The sequence below is a fragment of the Neolamprologus multifasciatus genome, chromosome 4 (assembly GCF_963576455.1).
Source record: "Neolamprologus multifasciatus chromosome 4, fNeoMul1.2, whole genome shotgun sequence".
Taxonomy (NCBI): domain Eukaryota; kingdom Metazoa; phylum Chordata; class Actinopteri; order Cichliformes; family Cichlidae; genus Neolamprologus; species Neolamprologus multifasciatus.
In genome coordinates, this window is record NC_140442.1 from 11,573,365 (window position 1) to 11,592,396 (window position 19,032).

Sequence of the window (19,032 nt, forward strand, 5' to 3'; positions counted from 1 at the left end):
TACCTACCCAACACCTCCTAATCACTTCTGCTCATTTTTATTTGTCAAAGTCTGATACAGTCAGCACTCTCTCCTCAGGAACACTCTCTACCACTTTATCCAACTTACTCCAGAATTCCTTTTTCTTTTCTAACTGACATCCAACTTGTGGGGCATATGTACTAACAACATTCAGAATCATCCTTTTGATTTCCAGGTTCAAACTCATGTTGCTGCCTGATACCTTATTCACCTCTACAACAGGATAGCAAGATGTGACAGAAGAAAATAATAATGAAGTGATGTGGATAAAAAGAATAGCAAGAAGTACCAGGTCCAGTGTTCCATGACTAGGATGAAAACTGCATTGTTCCTCCTGAATTAAAGGTTCAACTAAAAGACACACTCTGCAGCATGCTGGCATAGACCCTACCAGAGAGGCTGAGGATGATGCCCACCATTTGACACTCTGTGCTCTGTGACTTCATGCTGAGCACTTGAGACACATGTGAAATGTTCTGGAGAAGCCACGGATAATGTTATCAGAGTACTTGATTTGTCATTCATCATAGTAAAGGGATCTTATCCTTGTCTCATTAGAGTTTAAGGCTTTGTGAATGGTGAAGGTATCACAGACACTTCATGTCTAGAATTGTCAATTAAATTGGGGGATTTTGTGCATGTTAGTGGCATCCATAGATGTCTAAGTGATCAGACAGTACTCATCACTAGCTCTCTCTAATGAGAGAGTTAGTAGCTCCATCGTAATTAAGAAATTTCAGTGCACTTATCCAGATAGAAGTGCAAGCAAAAGAAACTCATCTATGAATCGATATGGACTACGATAGAATTTTCACCAAAGTATTAAGATGTTAGTAAGTAAGAAGTAAGACACTTAATACTCTACACCTAGCAAAGCACTGAGCTAAATAAAAAGCAGATCAAAAAGTGTTTCCATTTTTGGTTGTAATGCTGTGTGTCTGCTCTGCAGTTTTGTTGCAATTCTACTGGCCCTTGGAATTACAGTGAAAACACACAACATACTGCATTTGATATTTGACCATGGACTTACCTTACCAATAGGTATAAGTACTTGTGGGTACTTCTGTGTTTTTGAAAAATAAATATATCTGTCTTTTGTGCCAACCACAAACCACTCCTCCTGTCCTTTGCTGGATTTATTTTTGAACATGATAGTATCTCATGTTCTGCTAGAAAGATAGCAAACATTAAGCCAAGTCTGTGCAAGCTTTGGAATTAAAAGCTAATCCTTACTATGATCCCAGATTTTCCCTTCCTGTAAGAATATATCATTTAATTAGTTTATCAAAATTGTAAGCTAAAAGCTGTGCGCTCACTTCTATCTGCACAGAAATTAAATGTATTTATAACAAACCATTTTATAATTAGAAATTATTTAATATTATGTTCCCGGTAGCTATATATAACACCCTTCTGGCAATAACAGAAAGTCTGATGATTTTTATGTCCTGTAATTATACACCAGTGGCACTAGAAGTTTAAAACTGGCTATCAAAATATCAAAGATAGTTGGACACACAGATAAGCTTAGTATAAACTGTATCAAATTAATATCATTTTATCTTCAAAAGTTATTAGAATGAATAATCCCCAAACCATGCAGAGCACTATTTTAATTTACCACTAACTATATTGTTGACATTTCTTACATTTTCCATATTTAGGAGCATAATCACTTAAAGAAATATACAAAATAAACCACAATACATTCGCAACATCTTTTTCACTAAGGAATACAGCTGAATTGTTTATATTTGAAAGTATGTTGTATTAGAAAAGAGGGATTACACATGTAGTAAATGAAGCAAGATAATTCATTTATTTTTGACCATATCAGTATCAAGAAGCAAGGTGTCAGACATTCATGACCAAACTAAGGAGAGTGTAAATGCTGAGGAAGCAGAGCCGTTGTTTATAAAAGCAGCAGCTCTGGACATTTGCTCTAACTGACAGGCATCTAAGACGGGTGAGTACAGTAAAGGATTCAGCTACCATGTTTTATCTACTGTGTATTATATGCTCTCATTAAGTTTATATTTTACATTTTTAAGTGTTGAGTTAGTTATTTTTTTATTCACACTGAAAATTTTGCATTTTGAATGGATTCTTAAACTGAAGAGTAAAATGTCTATCGATATACGTTTACTTATTTTATAGCACCTTGACATACACAGGATACCAAGGAAGTTCTGTTTGCATCAGCTGAGGTAAAATCCACGAATCAAAAAGAATGGATGTCAATTATGGTTTGTATAATAAGTACAGTAAATGATTTATGTGTCAATCCATCATATTTTCAGTCTCTAGTAAAGTGCCACCATGAGCACAGACGCGGAGATGGCGCAGTATGGCGCGGCGTCCATTTACCTCCGCAAGCCAGAAAAGGAGAGGATTGAGGCCCAGACTGCTCCATTTGATGCCAAGACGGCCTTCTTTGTGACTGTTCCTGATGAGATGTATGTCAAGGGCAAACTTACCAAGAAGGAGGGTGGTAAAGCCACTGTTGACACAGACGACGGAAAGGTAGATGAATTATGTACTTTATCTATTTGTTAAATATATAGTAACGAACTTTGAAAGCTGATTTTAATTTTCTATTCAGACGGTCACTGTAAAGGAGGATGAAATCCACCCTAGAAACCCTCCAAAGTTTGATAAGATGGAGGACATGGCCATGATGACCCACCTTAATGAGCCATCTGTGTTGTTTAACCTCAAAGAGCGTTATGCATCATGGATGATCTACGTAAGTTTTCACATTGCTGTGTGTGAGAGGAAAGTATCATGCTGATCTGTAAATGTTTAAATGATATTTATTGTCTATGATACAGACCTACTCTGGGTTGTTCTGCGTTGTTGTCAATCCCTACAAGTGGCTTCCTGTATATGATGCTACATGTGTAGCAGCATATAGAGGAAAGAAGAGGATTGAGGCTCCACCCCACATCTTCTCCATCTCTGACAATGCCTATCAGTTCATGCTCACTGGTAAGACCAATTCACTATTAAAACTTTTAAATGCAAATTAAAGACAGATGGCATTTAATCGTTGATGATGAATCGATGATACATCAGAACTCTGTGCTGTGTGTCTTTCTTTTAGATCGGGAGAACCAGTCTGTCCTGATTACGTGAGTATAATACAAACTGTTTGCAAAATCTATAAAAACTTTAAGATACTGAAGCTGAAATTTAACAATGTGTCCCATAAACCCCAGCGGAGAATCTGGTGCAGGAAAGACTGTCAACACCAAACGTGTCATCCAGTACTTTGCAACAATTGCAGCTCTTGGAGCTAAGAAGGCTGAGCCAACACCTGGCAAAATGCAGGTAGATTCTTTATTTAGTATCAAGCTACATGCAACAGAAAAATAAAATAGAAACTTCAGCTCACATAAAAACAATATATTCTTGCAGGGCTCTCTTGAGGATCAGATTGTTGCTGCCAACCCTCTGTTGGAGGCCTACGGTAATGCCAAGACTGTGAGGAATGACAACTCCTCTCGTTTTGTAAGTGATTAAAACAAGTTAATGTAAATGAGCTTTTTACTACTTCTCTCATGAAAGGCAATATTAATAAAGATCTACCCCTGTAGGGTAAATTCATCAGGATTCACTTTGGCACATCTGGCAAGCTGTCTTCAGCTGATATTGAAACATGTAAGTTTGAACCACAGTGCAGATTACCATTATCTGTGATAGAAATTATTTTACAGCACATAAAGAGATGAGTCACTTAATTTCAGAAGAAGTAATATTGTCTATTTTGGTGAAACACACGGATGCATGAACAGTTTGGTTACACTATATATGTAAGTTATATACTGTAACCCAGTAGTTATCATGTGTGTTAGTATAAGTAGGAACATATTGCATCTTCACAGAACATTTAAAGTATAATAAGGTATACTGTGAAGCACGTTACAAGTAAAGCAACAGAACTGAAAAAAGTTTCAAACACCCCCAATGACAGCCAAGGAAATGCCATGCAATTCAATGCCATTTTGCAGTTTTGACTGTGATGTCTCATGTCTACAGTGTCAAAATTAATCTGTTGTCCTTAGATCTGCTGGAGAAGTCCCGTGTCACCTTCCAGTTGTCTGCTGAGAGGAGCTACCATATCTTCTATCAGCTGATGACAGGCCACAAGCCTGAGCTTCTGGGTATGTTAACAGGACACCTAAATTTAAATTTTAAAACCATTAAGATCACATTCTAAGCAAAAAAAGTTAACTTAATTTCTCCTTTCAGAGGCTCTTCTGATCACAACTAACCCTTATGACTATCCAATGATCAGTCAGGGTGAAATCACTGTCAAGAGCATCGATGATGTGGAGGAGTTCATTGCAACAGATGTAAAATCACATTTGACACAGAATCTTATACTTAACCATAAATATCGTCTTTTGTTTTATTTATTAATAGCTGATTTCATTTTTTTCTTACAGACTGCTATTGACATCTTGGGCTTTAGTGCTGATGAGAAGTTAAGCATCTACAAGCTGACTGGTGCTGTGATGCATCATGGCAACATGAAATTCAAGCAGAAGCAGCGTGAAGAGCAGGCTGAACCTGATGGCACTGAGGGTATTGTGAAAAAGTTCTATAATGGAAAAATGTTTGCAGTAATTTGTATTTATTAGGTATTATAGAATTTGTTTTAATCCAACAGTGGCTGACAAGATTGCGTACCTACTGGGCCTGAACTCGGCTGATATGCTGAAAGCTTTGTGCTACCCAAGAGTCAAGGTTGGCAATGAGATGGTGACCAAAGGTCAGACCGTCCCACAGGTAATTTAAAAAAGGGAGACTTGTATTATCATATTATAATTATAAACATTATAGCTGTATTCATATGGTTTTGTATCATTATAAATTCTTGTTCGCCAGGTCAACAATGCTGTCTCGGCTCTGTGCAAATCTATCTATGAGAAAATGTTCTTGTGGATGGTTATCCGTATCAATGAGATGCTGGACACAAAGCAGCCCAGACAGTTCTTCATTGGAGTGCTGGATATCGCTGGGTTTGAGATCTTTGATGTGAGCACTTGAGACATTTCACCACATTTGCTAAATGTTCAATACTGTATTGCCATGAAATTAAAAATGTTTGTAATGTTACAGTTCAACAGCTTGGAGCAACTCTGCATCAACTTCACCAATGAGAAACTGCAACAGTTTTTCAACCATCACATGTTTGTCCTGGAGCAAGAGGAGTACAAGAAAGAAGGCATTCATTGGGAGTTCATTGACTTTGGTATGGACTTGGCTGCCTGCATTGAGCTTATTGAGAAGGTAAACAGCTGCTCTGGAAGAAATATACGTGTGGTTGCATATGTTATCTCTGTTGAAATTTTAATATGATTTGTGATATTTTCTCAGCCAATGGGCATCTTCTCCATCCTTGAAGAGGAGTGCATGTTCCCCAAGGCCTCTGACACAACGTTCAAGAACAAGCTGCACGATCAGCATCTTGGCAAGACCAAAGCATTTGAGAAACCAAAGCCTGGAAAGGGCAAGGCTGAGGCACACTTCGCTCTGGTTCACTATGCTGGTACAGTGGACTACAATATCACTGGCTGGCTGGACAAGAACAAGGACCCACTGAATGACTCAGTTGTGCAGCTCTACCAGAAGTCTTCAAACAAACTGCTGGGCTTCCTGTACGCAACCCATGGTGGAGCTGAAGGTAAGAAAAAAAAGTGCTCACAAACTCCCATGTCCAGTACAGATAGCTACAATGTGCATACTGCAGGCTAAAATTATATTGTGAAAAATATTTTTTAAATTCCAATGATGAAATTTACTGTTTATGAAAACAGAGGCTGCTGGTGGTGGTGGCAAGAAGGCTGGTAAGAAGAAGGGTGGTTCCTTCCAGACTGTGTCTGCTCTTTTCAGAGTATGTATAGATTTATATATGTATATATATATATATATATATATATATATATATATATATATATATATATATATATATATATATATAAATTAAATGCTCATTTTTAAATAGTATTAACCTATCATCTAATGATGCCGATCTACAGGAGAATCTGGCCAAGCTGATGACCAACTTAAGAAGCACTCATCCTCACTTTGTCCGTTGCCTGATTCCCAACGAGACAAAGACCCCAGGTAAAACCCCCACAGGACCCCAAAGTAATATTAACTGTAAAAATGACAGTAAGAATATAGAAAAGATTTGAAACATTATGCATTTCTGACTCTCAGGCCTTATGGAGAACTTCCTGGTCATCCACCAGCTGAGGTGTAATGGTGTACTGGAGGGCATCAGAATCTGCAGGAAGGGTTTCCCCAGCAGAATCCTCTATGGTGACTTCAAGCAGAGGTGACAGCACATTACAATATTGGAAAGGAAAAATGGTTTCATTGTTGTTGTAAAGGGGAAACTTGAATATGACGGAAGAAAAATCCAAGTAACAACTGTAATTGTATCTCTCTTAAAGATACAAAGTGTTGAATGCCAGCGTCATCCCTGAGGGACAGTTCATTGACAACAAGAAAGCTTCAGAGAAGCTGCTTGGCTCCATTGATGTGGATCACACACAGTACATGTTTGGGCACACTAAGGTACACTTCATTATATTAATAGACATTAACAAAACACTGTCCATTTGCACTTGTACTTATGCTTTCAATGATTAAATAGGTGTTCTTCAAAGCTGGTCTGCTGGGCACTCTTGAGGAGATGAGAGATGAGAAACTGGCTGAGCTGGTGACCATGACTCAGGCTCTCTGCAGAGGATACGTCATGAGGAAAGAGTTTGTGAAGATGATGGAGAGGAGGTAACATTATCGTAGTAAACTCTATCGTATTCTCTTTTGTATTTCCTTCCTCATATTAAGATCCAATGACACAAAGTAACACTCTCATGTTTGATTTTTAGAGAATCTATCTACACCATCCAGTACAACATCCGTTCTTTCATGAATGTCAAGAACTGGCCATGGCTGAAAGTATACTTCAAGATCAAGCCTCTTCTGAAGAGTGCTGAGACTGAGAAGGAGTTGCAGAACATGAAGGAGAACTATGAGAAGATGCAGACAGACCTGGCTGCTGCTCTGGCCAAGAAGAAGGAACTGGAAGAGAAGATGGTCGGCCTGCTGCAGGAGAAGAATGACCTGCAACTTCAAGTGGCTGCAGTAAGTAGTAGAGAAAAGTATATATTACACCTATAGTTCACGTATATAAGTTAGATATAAAAGGACCACATGTTTGTCTCATCCTCTGATTATTTATTTGCTAAAAGTGTAGTTAAAATTACGATCAGGAAAACACTAGGACAATGTGACTCACAAATAATCTAACTTGTGTGTTCAACATGTATTATAGGAAGTTGACAATCTCTCAGATGCTGAAGAAAGGTGTGAGGGGCTGATTAAGAGCAAGATCCAGCTCGAGGCCAAACTCAAAGAGACAAGTGAGAGACTGGAGGATGAAGAGGAAATCAATGCTGAGCTGACTGCTAAGAAGAGGAAGCTGGAGGATGAATGCTCTGAGCTGAAGAAGGACATTGATGACTTGGAGCTCACCTTGGCCAAAGTGGAGAAGGAGAAACATGCCACAGAAAACAAGGTTCAGTTCATAGTGATTGTTTTCTTAGTTAAATTAAAGCATGTAATGTTGTGCTTTGAATAGACACCTTAAACAGTCAAATATTCAGCAAATTCTCGAACAAAATTAAACTTAAAGTATTCACATTATTTAAGGTGAAAAACCTGACAGAGGAGATGGCATCTCAGGATGAGTCAATTGCCAAGTTGACTAAGGAGAAGAAAGCCTTACAAGAGGCCCATCAGCAAACACTGGATGATCTCCAGGCAGAGGAAGACAAAGTCAACACTCTGACCAAGTCCAAGACAAAGCTGGAACAGCAAGTTGATGATGTAAGAAAACTATAATAATGATGTGTTTGTTTTTTGTTTTTTATGGAAAGAATTTTAGTACTAAATCAATGTCTTTCCAACCACTTGAATCAACTGACATGACTTTATAGCTTGAGGGTTCACTGGAGCAAGAGAAGAAGCTCCGCATGGACCTTGAGAGAGCCAAGAGGAAGCTGGAGGGAGATCTGAAACTAGCTCAGGAATCCATAATGGATCTGGAGAATGAGAAGCAGCAGTCTGATGAGAAAATTAAGAAGTAGGGCATTTTTTGTAAATAATTTTCTTTACACACATTGCATTGCAATAATCATATGGACTGTGATTGTAAAACCATACTTCCTCCACACCAAGGAAGGACTTTGAAATCAGCCAACTTCTCAGCAAAATTGAAGATGAACAATCCCTTGGTGCTCAACTTCAGAAGAAGATCAAAGAACTTCAGGTAACACTAACGACCAGTGTTCAAAAAGAATATTGTTCATTATAAGTCAAAAACCTAGTTTAGTTTAGGTTCTAATCGATAAATCCAAATAATTTCAAACTAGGCTCGTATTGAGGAGCTGGAAGAGGAGATTGAGGCTGAGAGGGCAGCTCGGGCTAAGGTAGAGAAGCAGAGAGCCGACCTCTCCAGGGAGCTTGAAGAGATCAGTGAGAGGCTCGAGGAAGCTGGTGGAGCAACAGCTGCTCAGATTGAGATGAACAAGAAGCGAGAGGCTGAGTTCCAGAAACTGCGTCGTGATCTTGAGGAATCAACTCTGCAGCATGAAGCTACTGCAGCAGCTCTCCGTAAGAAGCAGGCTGACACTGTTGCAGAGCTCGGAGAGCAGATCGACAACCTCCAGCGTGTCAAACAGAAGCTGGAGAAAGAGAAGAGCGAGTACAAGATGGAGATTGATGACCTCTCCAGCAACATGGAGGCTGTTGCTAAAGCAAAGGTGTGGACATTGTTTACAGAGAACACATTTTCTTTTCTTTTTTACATTTCAGGACCTCCAAAGCAGCTCATTAACTTTTAACATGGATATGACATTACTTGTTGACAGGGCAATTTGGAGAAAATGTGCAGGACTCTTGAGGATCAACTGAGTGAACTCAAAGCCAAAAATGATGAGAATGTTCGTCAGCTGAATGACATTAATGCCCAGAAGGCGAGACTTCAAACAGAGAATGGTAAGTGATGTATAACAACAAAATAGTCTGTCTCTGGAAATTTGTCATTTACAGGTACCTAAAACTACAACCAATCAGTGGGTGAAATGGAACAAACTGGGCTTAATACATGTGTGTTAACTACAGGTGAGTTCAGTCGCCAGCTTGAGGAGAAAGAAGCTCTTGTTTCTCAGCTCACAAGGGGCAAGCAGGCCTTCACTCAGCAGATTGAGGAACTGAAGAGACACGTTGAGGAGGAAGTGAAGGTCTGAAATAATTTCTTTCTTCTTTTAAATTTCAGCACTTACTAATAAAAACAGAGACAAGTTTTAATCAGTTACAGAGACACTCAGTAACTCTGAGACAGATAATCCTCTAATTTCTTTCTAAGGTTTTACCTCTTAAATTTGTTATCCTCTCACCATTAGACTTTAAAATTGATTTCAACAATAAAATATCGAAATTTGAAGTCAACTGTCACTTCAACAGGCCAAGAACGCCCTGGCTCATGCTGTTCAGTCAGCACGTCATGACTGTGATTTGCTCAGAGAGCAGTTTGAGGAGGAGCAGGAGGCCAAGGCTGAGCTGCAGCGAGGAATGTCCAAGGCCAACAGTGAGGTGGCTCAGTGGCGATCCAAATATGAGACTGATGCCATCCAGCGAACTGAGGAGCTGGAGGAGGCCAAGTAAGTCACCATACTTTCATTGTTTAAATTAGTTTTCAGACTTAAAACCAACCAATTCAGCCTTAATAAAAACAAAATTATTTAAACGATAGGAAAAAGCTTGCCCAGCGCCTGCAGGAGGCTGAGGAATCCATTGAGGCTGTGAACTCCAAGTGTGCCTCACTGGAGAAGACCAAGCAGAGGCTGCAGGGTGAGGTGGAGGACCTCATGATTGATGTGGAGAGAGCTAATGCTCTGGCTGCCAACCTTGACAAGAAGCAGAGGAACTTTGATAAAGTAAAGATTTAAACATAACCTCTGTCATCAAAGGAGAAATTACACCCATTACAACAACTAATTATTTTATTTATTTATTTTTAATTAATCTAGGTCCTGGCAGAATGGAAACAGAAGTATGAGGAGAGCCAGGCAGAGCTGGAAGGAGCCCAAAAGGAGGCTCGTTCTCTCAGCACTGAGTTGTTCAAGATGAAGAACTCATATGAAGAGGCTCTGGATCATCTTGAGACCATGAAGAGAGAGAACAAGAACCTGCAGCGTATGCTTATCTTGCTATAGATCATATGGATATGATTCTAATGTTTATATTCATTTACAGCTTTTGTTGTGGCCAAAACATTTGCATATGTCAGCTCCAAGTACTCTAACTCTTGGCTGTGTTTGCTCTGTAGAGGAGATCTCAGATCTGACTGAGCAGATTGGTGAGACAGGAAAGAGCATCCATGAGCTGGAAAAGGCCAAGAAGACTGTTGAGACTGAGAAGTCTGAAATTCAGACAGCTCTGGAGGAAGCTGAGGTAATGTATTTTATAAAAATGTACTTTGTTTGTAATTAAATTGATAAAAGTATCCCTTCTCCAGTATATGTTGAAATAACCCTTTATTTAAAGGGAACTCTGGAGCATGAGGAGGCCAAGATCCTTCGTGTTCAGCTTGAGCTAAACCAGGTAAAAGGTGAGATTGACAGGAAGCTGGCAGAGAAGGACGAGGAAATGGAGCAGATCAAGAGGAACAGCCAGAGGGTGATTGACTCCATGCAGAGCACTCTTGATGCTGAGGTCAGGAGCAGGAATGATGCCCTGAGAGTCAAGAAGAAGATGGAGGGAGACCTGAATGAGATGGAGATTCAGCTGAGCCATGCCAACAGACAGGCTGCTGAGGCCCAGAAACAACTGAGGAATGTCCAAGGACAGCTCAAGGTGAGTTGGTAGATCGTTTGTGTGTTTGTGTTTTTTTAAATTAACCTCCAAGCAAACAATCATAATATCATTTGTTTTTTTGTCATCAGGATGCTCAGCTGCACCTGGATGACGCAGTCAGAGGACAGGAAGACATGAAGGAGCAGGTCGCCATGGTGGAGCGCAGAAATGGTCTGATGGTAGCTGAGATCGAGGAGCTGAGAGCCGCTCTGGAGCAGACAGAGAGAGGACGCAAAGTGGCTGAGCAGGAGTTGGTTGATGCTAGCGAGCGTGTTGGACTACTTCACTCTCAGGTTGGTATTCATTACTTTACAAGAACTTTGAGATATAAGAGAGTAAGAATCACATCATTAAAACGGTTTCTTTTTCATTCAGAACACCAGTCTTTTGAACACCAAGAAGAAGCTGGAGACTGACCTTGTCCAGGTTCAAGGTGAGGTGGATGATGCAGTTCAAGAAGCAAGAAATGCTGAGGAGAAGGCCAAAAAGGCTATCACTGATGTAAGTTATTACTTTACAAGGATCTTATCTTTTCAAAATTCTTGTTCATGCTTGATCAATAATGCCAATACCACCCATAATTTCAGGCTGCCATGATGGCTGAGGAGCTGAAGAAGGAGCAGGACACCAGTGCTCACCTGGAGAGGATGAAGAAGAACCTGGAGGTCACAGTCAAGGACCTGCAGCACCGTCTGGATGAGGCAGAGAACCTCGCCATGAAGGGTGGCAAGAAGCAGCTCCAGAAACTGGAGTCAAGGGTATGTTGTTCTTGAACTATCCATCCATCTTCATCCGCTTTATCTGGGGCCGGGTCGCGGGGGCAGCAGCCTAAGCAAAGAGGCCCAGACCTCCCTCTCCCCAGCCACCTCCTCCAGCTTGTCCGGGGGAACACCAAGGCGTTCCCAGGCCAGCCGAGAGATATAATCTCTCCAGCGTGTCCTGGGTCTGCCCCGGGGCCTCCTCCCGGTGGGACATGCCTGGAACACCTCACCCAGGAGGCGCCCAGGGGGCATCCTTGTCAGATGCCCAAACCACCTCAGCTGGCTCCTTTCGATGTGGAGCAGCAGCGGCTCTACTCTGAGCCCCTCCCGGATGGCCGAACCTCTCACCCTATCTCTAAGGGAGAGGCCAGCCACCCTTCGGAGGAAGCTCATTTCCGCCGCTTGTATCCGCGATCTCGTCCTTTCGGTCACTACCCACAGCTCGTGGGTAGGTGAGGGTAGGGACGTAGATTGACTGGTAAATTGAGAGCTTCGCTTTTACACTCAGCTCCCTCTTCACCACGACGGACCGTGGAGCCCCAATCCGTCTGTCGATCTCCGGCTCCCTTCTCCCATCACTCGCGAACAAGACCCCGAGATACTTGAACTCCTCCACTTGGGGCAGGAACTCATCCCCGACCCGGAGTGGGCACTCCACCCTTTTCCGGCTGAGAACCATGGCCTCAGATTTGGAGGTGCTGATCCTCATTCCCGCTGCTTCACACTCGGCTGCGAACCGCTCCAGTACGAGCTGGAGGCCCTCACCCGATGAAGCCAACAGAACCACATCATCCGCAAAGATCAGAGATGAGATTCTGAGGCCACCAAAGCGAAAGCCCTCCGCCACTTGGCTGCGCCTCGAAATCCTGTCCATAAAAATTATGAACAGAACCGGTGACAAAGGGCAGCCCTGGCGGAGCCCATCACCCACCGGGAACGAGTCCGACTTATTGCCGGCAATGCGAACCAAGCTCTTGCAACGGTTGTATAGGGATCGAATGGCCCGTAGCAATGGGCCAGACACCCCATACTCCCGCAACACCTCCCACAGGACAGCCCGAGGGACACGGTCGAATGCCTTCTCCAAGTCCACAAAACACATGTAGACTGGTTGGGCAAACTCCCATGCACCCTCAAGTATCCTCGAGAGGATGAAGAGCTGGTCCAGTGTTCCGCGACCAGGACGAAAACCGCATTGTTCCTCCTGCATCCGAGGTTCGACTAGCGGACGAACTCTCCTTTCCAGCACCCTGGCATAGACTTTCCCGGGGAGGCTGAGGAGTGTGATCCCCCTGTAGTTGGAACACACCCTCCGGTCCCCCTTCTTGAAGATGGGGACCACCACCCCGGTCTGCCAATCCACGGGTACTGCCCCTGATCTCCACGCAACATTGCAGAGGCGTGTCAACCAGGACAGCCCTACAACGTCCAGAGCCTTCAGGAACTCGGGGCGGACCTCATCAACACGAGGGGCTCTGCCACCAAGGAGTTGTTTAACTGCCTCAGTGACCTCGCCCCCGGAAATTGGCGGGTCATTCCCCTCATCCCCAGACTCTGCTTCCTTCCTTCCACGTGCACTTATGGACACTCTTATGTTCGAACAAGGTGTTTGTTATGGCCAAACTGTGATTAGCACAGAAGTCCAATAACAAAGCACCACTCGGGTTCAGATCAGGGAGGCCGTTCCTCCCAATCACGCCCCTCCAGGTCTCGCTGTCGTTACCCACGTGAGCATTGAAGTCTCCCAGCAGGACAACAGAGTCTCCAGCACCTTCCAGCACCCCCCCCCCCCCCCCCCAGGGACTCTAAGAAGGCTGGGTACTCCGAACTGCCACTCGGCGCATAAGCGCAGATGACAGTCAGGACCCGTTCCCCGACCCTAAGGCGCAGGGAACAAACCCTCTCGTCCACCGGGAAAAACCCCAACGTACTGGCAGCAAGCCGAGGGGATATTAGAATACCCACCCCAGCCCGCCGCCTCTCACCAGGGGCAACTCCAGACTGAGACAGAGTCCAGCCCCTCTCCAGGAGACTGGTTCCAGAGCCCAAGCCATGCGTAGAGGTGAGCCCGACTATATCTAGCCGGTACCTCTCAACCTCACGCACTAACTCAGGCTCCTTCCCCACCAGAGAGGTGACATTCCATGTCCCTATTGCCAGTCTTGGCAGCCGGGGGTCAGTCCGCCAGGGCCTCCGCTCCTGGCCGCCACCCAGTTCTTGAACTATTATTCAAATATTTCAAAAAAAAAAAACACTTTGATTTCATCACGTGATCTCCACCCATTTTCTTTCTACTCTTAATATTTATTAAAAGCTGATTATTTATCATGGCATTAAAGGTCCGTGAACTGGAAACTGAAGTTGAAACTGAGCAGAGACGTGGAGCTGATGCTGTTAAAGGAGTCCGCAAATATGAGAGGAGAGTGAAGGAGCTCACCTACCAGGTGATTACACATTTACCTAAATATCTATTACATTTAAGTTCCTAAATTGTTTCTTCTTCAGCCGTCAGTAACAGTTTGTTGTTTATGCAGACTGAGGAGGACAAGAAGAATTTGGTCAGACTTCAGGATCTGGTGGACAAGCTGCAGCTCAAAGTCAAGGGTTACAAGAGACAGGCTGAGGAGGCTGTGAGTAAAATGTTTTGTGATTTTTACATTTACGAATGCACAGCTTCATAACTGAGATATTTCTAATATATGATCAGATATATTTTTAAATAAAAATATTGTTTCACTGAACAGGAGGAACAGGCCAACACCCACATGTCCAGACTGAGAAAGGTCCAACATGAGATGGAGGAAGCTCAGGAACGTGCTGACATTGCTGAATCTCAGGTCAACAAACTGAGAGCCAAGAGCCGTGATGCTGGAAAGGTAATTCATGTAATTTGTTTTACAAAAAAATGTACCGTTGTCTAATGGAGTTGTTTGATATAAGAGCTTTATGTTAATAATTTTCTTTGAATTGAAGAGAGTGTAGATACTGTATTTACAATGTAGAATGAATTGTTTTAATGTTGATAATATGTGTTGAATAATTTTACCTTTCATTATTTTTTGCAGGGTGAAAGTGCTGAATAAGACACATTCTTTTGGAACTTTTTGGCAGTGTTCATAAAATATGAACTAACTGTTAAATTGTCCGCTTATGATGTATTAATTCAATAAACACTTTCATTATGATTTCATGAAATGTAAAGAGTTTAATTTATTCTTTATTCTAAAAAAAGTCACATTCACATATACAATTTTTAACACGATAGTTTCTTCAGAATAATCGTGATTCATACCTACAGGACATCGTCCTGTGAAATGAGGACAGCACTTTTTCCTTAGTGTTCTCCCTTCTTGTGTTCAGCATTAGTGATAGCAGAGTTAAGTTAACCAGTAAAAGAAAACACATTTCACACAAGCCAAGATACTTTTAATATACATTTTTCGTAATGCCTGATGTCAGCTCTGTTTGCAACTGTTTGCAGCTATAACAGCTTCAGCTGTTCTGGCTTTACACAGGTTTTAGGAATGTATCTATGGGAATTTTCAACCATTCTTCCAGAAATATATTTGTAAGGTCAGACAATGATGTTGGATGAGAATGCCTGGTTCACAGTCTAATTCATTCCAAAGGTGTTTAATCAGGTTTTGGTCAGGACTCTGGCACGACAGTCAAGTTCTTGCACACCAAATTCCTCCATCTGATTTGTGCACTGGCACTCCATCATGTTAGAACTGGAAAGGGCTGTCCCTAAACTGTTCCCACAAGGCTAGGAGCATGAAATTGTCCAAAATGTCTTGGTGTGTTGAAACATTTCACCGGAACTAAGGGGTCAAGGCCATTTCGTGAAAAATAACTTCACACCGGCGCGATTCATCTCTCATCCAGAAAACATGAACACTGCCACAGTGTCAGCGTGCTTTTCTGCATCTTATGCATTGCATTGTGCCTGGTTATGTAAGGCCTTAGTGCAACTGCGTAGCCATGGAAACCCATTCCATGAAGCTCTCTAAACACTGTTCATGAGCTAATCTGAAGACCACATGAAGTTTAGAGTGTTGTAGTGACTGACTCCAGAAAGTTGGTGACCTCTGTCCACCAGAGATGGACGGCGTTACAAGTAACGCGGTACTGTAATCCAATTATTTTTTTCAAGTAACGAACAATGTAAGGGATTACTATTGCAAAAAAAGGTCATTAGATTGCTGTTACTTTCCTGTAAGCACGCTGCATTACTGCGTTACTAAAACCGTGATTTTTTTTTGCGAGAGCGTCTCATGACAATGACGTAAGCGAATGCGACGTTCGTGGCAACAGCTGTGTGCAGATCAACAATGGATAATATATCGAGTGTGGGAGAGAGTATGAGCGTGCAGCGTGGAAGTACTGACCTTACTTTGAGTTTGATTCCATAAAAAGGGACAAAAACATTAGCGTCCGCTGTTCATTGTGTGGGAAGAAAACTTGTTTTTTACAGCGAAAAAAACCCTAAACTTCCGAGCAAGCACCGAGTACGCTACCACAGAATGGGAAATCAACAGACAAACTCGCGGATTCTTCCACTGACCGCTGCGGCACACCTGCACCAGGGCAAACATCCGCCTGCCATACAGGTGAAAATAGAGAAACAGGACCGCTGAGTCTTTGATTTATTTATTTTCTGCTGTGATTCACTTTCATTTATTAGAACGACTGAGTGTAAACACAAAAACCTATTTTATGTTTGTGTTTGTGTGGGTTCCCTCCGGGTACTCCGGCTTCCTCCCACCGTCCAAAGACATGCAGCTTGTGGGGATAGGTTAATTGGATAATCCAAATTGCCATTAGGTGTGAATGTGCGAGTGAATGTGAGCACGAATGGTTGTCTGTTCCTGTGTGTTGGCCCTGCGACAGACTGGCAACCTGTCCAGGGTGTACCCCGCCTCTCGCCCTATGACTGCTGGGATAGGCTCCAGCGCCCCCCGCGACCCTGAAAAGGAGAAGCGGAAGCGAATGGATGGATGGATGCTGGAATGTGCAGAAAATATGTTTAAATGTTAAACAAATTTCTTCCAGTCAGAGAATGTTGCATATAATGAATTTTTTGCTTGATGCATAAAGTTAAAAGATTAAAACGAAAAAAAAAAACAAGTTTAAAAAAGAGACTTTTCCATTTGATTACATTTTTATGATGATATAGAAAAAGTAGAATTGGGCTGAAAGATCTGTTGCTTTGTTATCTATTCAGGTTGTAAATCGTGTTTTAATTAATTACTTTTGAAAATAAGTAATTAGTAAAGTAACAGGATTACATTTTTAGGGGAAAGTAACTTGACCAACACTGCTGTACACTATGCAAGACCCTGCTTTATTAATTTATGTCACTTACCAACACATCGCTGAGCTGCTGTGGTTCCTAATCACTTCCACTTCATTATAACACCACTAACAGTTTAATGTAGAATATTTAGTAACAAGGAAATTTCACTACTGGACTTGTTGCACAGGTGGTATTCTATAATGTTGCCACATTGGAATTCACTGAGCTCCTGAGAGAGACCCGTTCTGCAATAAATGATCGGAGAAGAAGACTGCATGCCTAGGTGCTTGATTTTAAACATGTGTTGCCATGGAAGTTTTTGAAACAATTGAATTCAGTGCTTTGGGTGGGTAATTAAAAAATTCTCTGTAGAACAATATGCCATTTTGCATCTTTAGCAAGTTAAAAAATTTAGGCTAAATATTACCACAAATTCACAGTCAAAAACTGATAATGCCTGAGATTGACCATTTACATCCAATCTATTTACAGTTATAAAAATATTCCTTCAGAAAGAGCTGTATATATGTGTTTATATTAAAATATCCAAATTAATCTTATTACCAAACTTTAATAGGCATATTCAACAACTGCCATAATAACATCACATATTTTTTCTGGATAGTATTTGTAGCTGCACTGCTCTATATATACAACTCTGGTATACATTTACTTTTGAGAAAGGCAAAGCGGTAAAAAAGACAGACCAAAATCCAGTTCACTTGTAAAAATACAAGTTGAGTTTAAGGCAGTGCAAGTCACCATAAAACAGTGTCACTGATATAATACTGTAATGCTCACTCACATATAAGGCCACACTTGGTGGTGCCTTTCTACTTTCTATTTCGGATCATGCAGTACAGCTTACCTCAACTGAAAATGTGGACAGACCTTTAACAAAATCTGATATCTCCCCCACAGCACATCTATCTATACACGCACGTGTGTGTGTGTCTGTGTGTGTGTGTGTGTGTGTGTGTGTGTGAGAGAGAGAGAGAGAGAAAGAGTGTGAGTGTGTTTGTGTATACATGTTTAGACATTTTTGTGAGGACAGGAAATTGGCATACTACTATACTTGTGGGGACCAACAATCCCCACAGTAAAATGAAGAGTAGAAGAGGGTTTGAAATTTTGAGCTGGACGTAGACTATTTACTTGAGGAACCCAAGTAGTATGAGATGCAGTGCCAAAAACTAAAACTACTCCCCTGACAACACCTTGGAGTCTCCTTCAAATTACACCTTATGCACAGGATGTACTCCACCTGTGTGCACCTTATGTCACCCTATGGTCATCCCTCTCCTTGAAATATCTGTTCACAACAGCCCTTTCCATTTTTTTTACAAAACCCACTACCATCTGCTCTTCTGCATTTCACTGCTTAATACCATACCTACCCAACACCTCCTAATCACCTCTGCTCATTTTTATTTGTCAAAGTCTGATACAATCAGCACTCTCTCCCCAGGAACACTCTCTACCACTTTATCCAACTTACTCCAGAATTCCTTTTTCTTTTCTAACTGACATCCAACTTGTGGGGCATATGTACTAACAACATTCAGAATCATCCTTTTGATTTCCAGGTTCAAACTCATGTTCCTGCCTGACACTTTATTCACCTCTACAACAGGATAGCAAGATGTGACAGAAGAAAATAATAATGAAGTGATGTGGATAAAAAGAATAGCAAAAAGGGCGCAAATATCAGGTCCAGTGTTCCATGACTAGGATTCATCCTGAATTAAAGGTTCAACTACAAGACACACTCTGCAGCATGCTGGCATAGACCCTACCAGAGAGGCTGAGGATGATGCCCACCATTTGACACTCTGTGCTTTTTGCAAATGACTTCATCCTGAGCACTTGAGACACATGTGAAATGTTCTGGAGAAGCCACGGATAATGTTATCAGAGTACTTGATTTGTCATTCATCATAGTAAAGGGATCTTATCCTTGTCTCATTAGAGTTTAAGGCTTTGTGGATGTTGAAGGTATCACAGACACTTCATGTCTAG

The 19,032-nt window shown here is 41.8% G+C and overlaps 1 protein-coding gene across 1 annotated transcript; it reads left to right on the plus strand.

The window, feature by feature from the left end:
* The first annotated feature begins 1,904 nt into the window (after nucleotides 1-1,904).
* Nucleotides 1,905-14,912, plus strand: LOC146519881 (myosin heavy chain, fast skeletal muscle-like). The gene is made up of 41 exons (XM_085157299.1): nucleotides 1,905-1,987; nucleotides 2,179-2,228; nucleotides 2,322-2,544; nucleotides 2,624-2,767; nucleotides 2,853-3,009; nucleotides 3,125-3,152; nucleotides 3,240-3,351; nucleotides 3,439-3,531; nucleotides 3,618-3,681; nucleotides 4,086-4,184; nucleotides 4,273-4,376; nucleotides 4,470-4,608; nucleotides 4,694-4,812; nucleotides 4,912-5,061; nucleotides 5,146-5,316; nucleotides 5,404-5,710; nucleotides 5,844-5,920; nucleotides 6,066-6,153; nucleotides 6,250-6,367; nucleotides 6,486-6,609; nucleotides 6,689-6,825; nucleotides 6,927-7,182; nucleotides 7,373-7,615; nucleotides 7,750-7,926; nucleotides 8,037-8,182; nucleotides 8,278-8,368; nucleotides 8,472-8,861; nucleotides 8,970-9,096; nucleotides 9,223-9,341; nucleotides 9,565-9,761; nucleotides 9,854-10,037; nucleotides 10,131-10,296; nucleotides 10,430-10,554; nucleotides 10,648-10,956; nucleotides 11,046-11,249; nucleotides 11,332-11,457; nucleotides 11,544-11,714; nucleotides 14,057-14,161; nucleotides 14,252-14,347; nucleotides 14,462-14,593; nucleotides 14,783-14,912. Exons 3-41 carry the CDS (start codon nucleotides 2,341-2,343, stop codon nucleotides 14,798-14,800), a joined length of 5,817 nt encoding a protein of 1,938 aa, XP_085013425.1. The 5' UTR covers nucleotides 1,905-1,987; nucleotides 2,179-2,228; nucleotides 2,322-2,340; the 3' UTR covers nucleotides 14,801-14,912.
* The last annotated feature ends 4,120 nt before the right edge of the window (nucleotides 14,913-19,032 follow it).

Bases quoted from the DNA above. Each gene is read 5' to 3' on its own strand.
- LOC146519881 (XM_085157299.1), top strand. From the start codon at position 2,341: ATGAGCACAGACGCGGAGATGGCGCAGTATGGCGCGGCGTCCATTTAC. The intron at 3,010-3,124 runs GTAAGACCAATT...TCTTTCTTTTAG, and splicing joins CTATCAGTTCATGCTCACTG to ATCGGGAGAACCAGTCTGTC. The intron at 10,297-10,429 runs GTATGCTTATCT...TTTGCTCTGTAG, and splicing joins AGAGAACAAGAACCTGCAGC to AGGAGATCTCAGATCTGACT.